This window comes from Chrysochloris asiatica, unplaced genomic scaffold, assembly GCF_000296735.1.
Source record: "Chrysochloris asiatica unplaced genomic scaffold, ChrAsi1.0 scaffold00003, whole genome shotgun sequence".
Taxonomy (NCBI): Eukaryota; Metazoa; Chordata; class Mammalia; order Afrosoricida; family Chrysochloridae; genus Chrysochloris; species Chrysochloris asiatica.
In genome coordinates this window covers 12,762,251-12,763,883 of record NW_006408521.1, presented here as the reverse complement: position 1 = coordinate 12,763,883, position 1,633 = coordinate 12,762,251, and the positions used below count along the sequence as shown (strand labels likewise).

Here is a 1,633-nt window from a genome sequence, read left to right as displayed (position 1 = left end):
TAGAAGACAAACATTACCATATTTTTACCTGGGTGGGTCTAGTTTGTGACTATTCACTCTCTCTCATTGATATGGAAACTCCTGATTACTTGAACATGATTTTGCCTTTGGAGCAGGTGCGGAAGTTGCCTTCAAACACTGTGTCACCCAGATCAACTTGAGAAATGATAAGTGGGAAGTCTCCAGGGAAACAGGTTCCCCTGAGCTGTTTGACCTTGTTGTCCTCACTATGCCAGTGCCTCAGATTCTGCAGCTTCAAGGGGACATCAAGAACTGTAAGTCTGTCTTCATTTGTTTCCCTTAGGAATAGGATTTCTGTGATAGAGTATGAATTCAACTCTCTTTGCGAAAGAAATATTATGGATTCTCTGGAGGATTTGCATATATTTATATTCCTTTGTGGTGCTATAGAATAAGCACTGGACTGCTAACCACCACAAGGTTGGTGTTTCAGACTCACCAGTGGTGCCTCAAAAACCCCCATGCTGGACAACAGAACAAAACACTGACCAGTCCCGGCCATCTTCACAATTCTGTGTGAGCCTGTTGAAGACTCCTTAAGGGTCTTCTTTTCACTGACCCTATACTTTACCTCAAAAATGTCGGTAATCTTGTTGGATATGCAATTATAAAAAGGAACAACAGTCTTTTTGTGGTTGTCTTAGAGCTAAGAAGAATTTTTACAATATTGATTGCTGCCCTGGTTGCTAATTTTTCTGTATATTTGCTCTCCTGGTTGCTCTCTAGATTTATTTCTGTTTGAGGCAATTGTCAATCTCTTTTGTGAAAACCAGACTTAACAGAGGTGGGTAGAACTGACAGGGTGAACAAATCATGCTGAGGAAGTTACAGTTATGATATTTATTGTTGTGACGTACCATCGAGTCTGTTCCAATTCAGAGTGACCCTGTATATGGTTTCTGAAGCTGTAAATGTTTGTGGGAACCGAAAGATTTATCCTTCTCCTGGGGAGTGGCTAATGGGCTCAAATAGCCAACCTTGTGGTTCACAGTTCAGTGCTTATTGTACAGATCTGCCACACTCACCACAATTTTGCTATATAAAACAAAATTATGGTTAAAATATTAAAACTCAAAGTTTTCTGTCTGAATAAAGACAAAACAAAAGTAAAAATGAAAGTCATTTTCTTGCTAAGAGCAACAAAGTTACATTTTTAAGAGGTTATTGATACAGCCTGTTGAATAGAGAATGTCATTTCTTAGTTATCAAATCAGATCTTACTATGACTGAATCAATTTTTATATGAAGGCCATTGTAGATATTTTTTTAAAATTAAACATTGTTTGTTTGTATACATGGTTCTTGTTTCCTAGGGAACATTGATTTATGTTTGCAATTTCATTGGATTTAGGCCTAGTCAGGACATGTGCAAAGTTGCCACCAAATTAAGCTGGGTTATTTAAAATGAAAGGAAAAGAAAAATAGGATAAAATGTCCTTATCAGTAAGTTTATAAGTCTCATTTTGCTGTATGCGTCCCAAAAGATGAATCTAAATTCCATCTAACTATAAAAGAACCTTCTAACTATAAAAGAATTCTTCTTTTTCATTTTATAAGATGTTGTTTAATGATTCAATCCTTTAAGCTTGTTCATTTGCAGCAGGTGAAATTA

The 1,633-nt window shown here is 36.6% G+C and overlaps 1 protein-coding gene across 1 annotated transcript in view; it reads left to right on the top strand.

Moving 5' to 3' along the window:
• Window positions 1-1,633, top strand: part of RNLS (renalase, FAD-dependent amine oxidase) — a 400,690-nt gene that overhangs the window by 11,731 nt on the left and 387,326 nt on the right. The window contains exon 4 of the mRNA XM_006831435.1: window positions 117-275. Coding sequence (XP_006831498.1) covers window positions 117-275 — 159 coding nt within the window. The remainder of the gene's footprint in view (window positions 1-116; window positions 276-1,633) is intronic.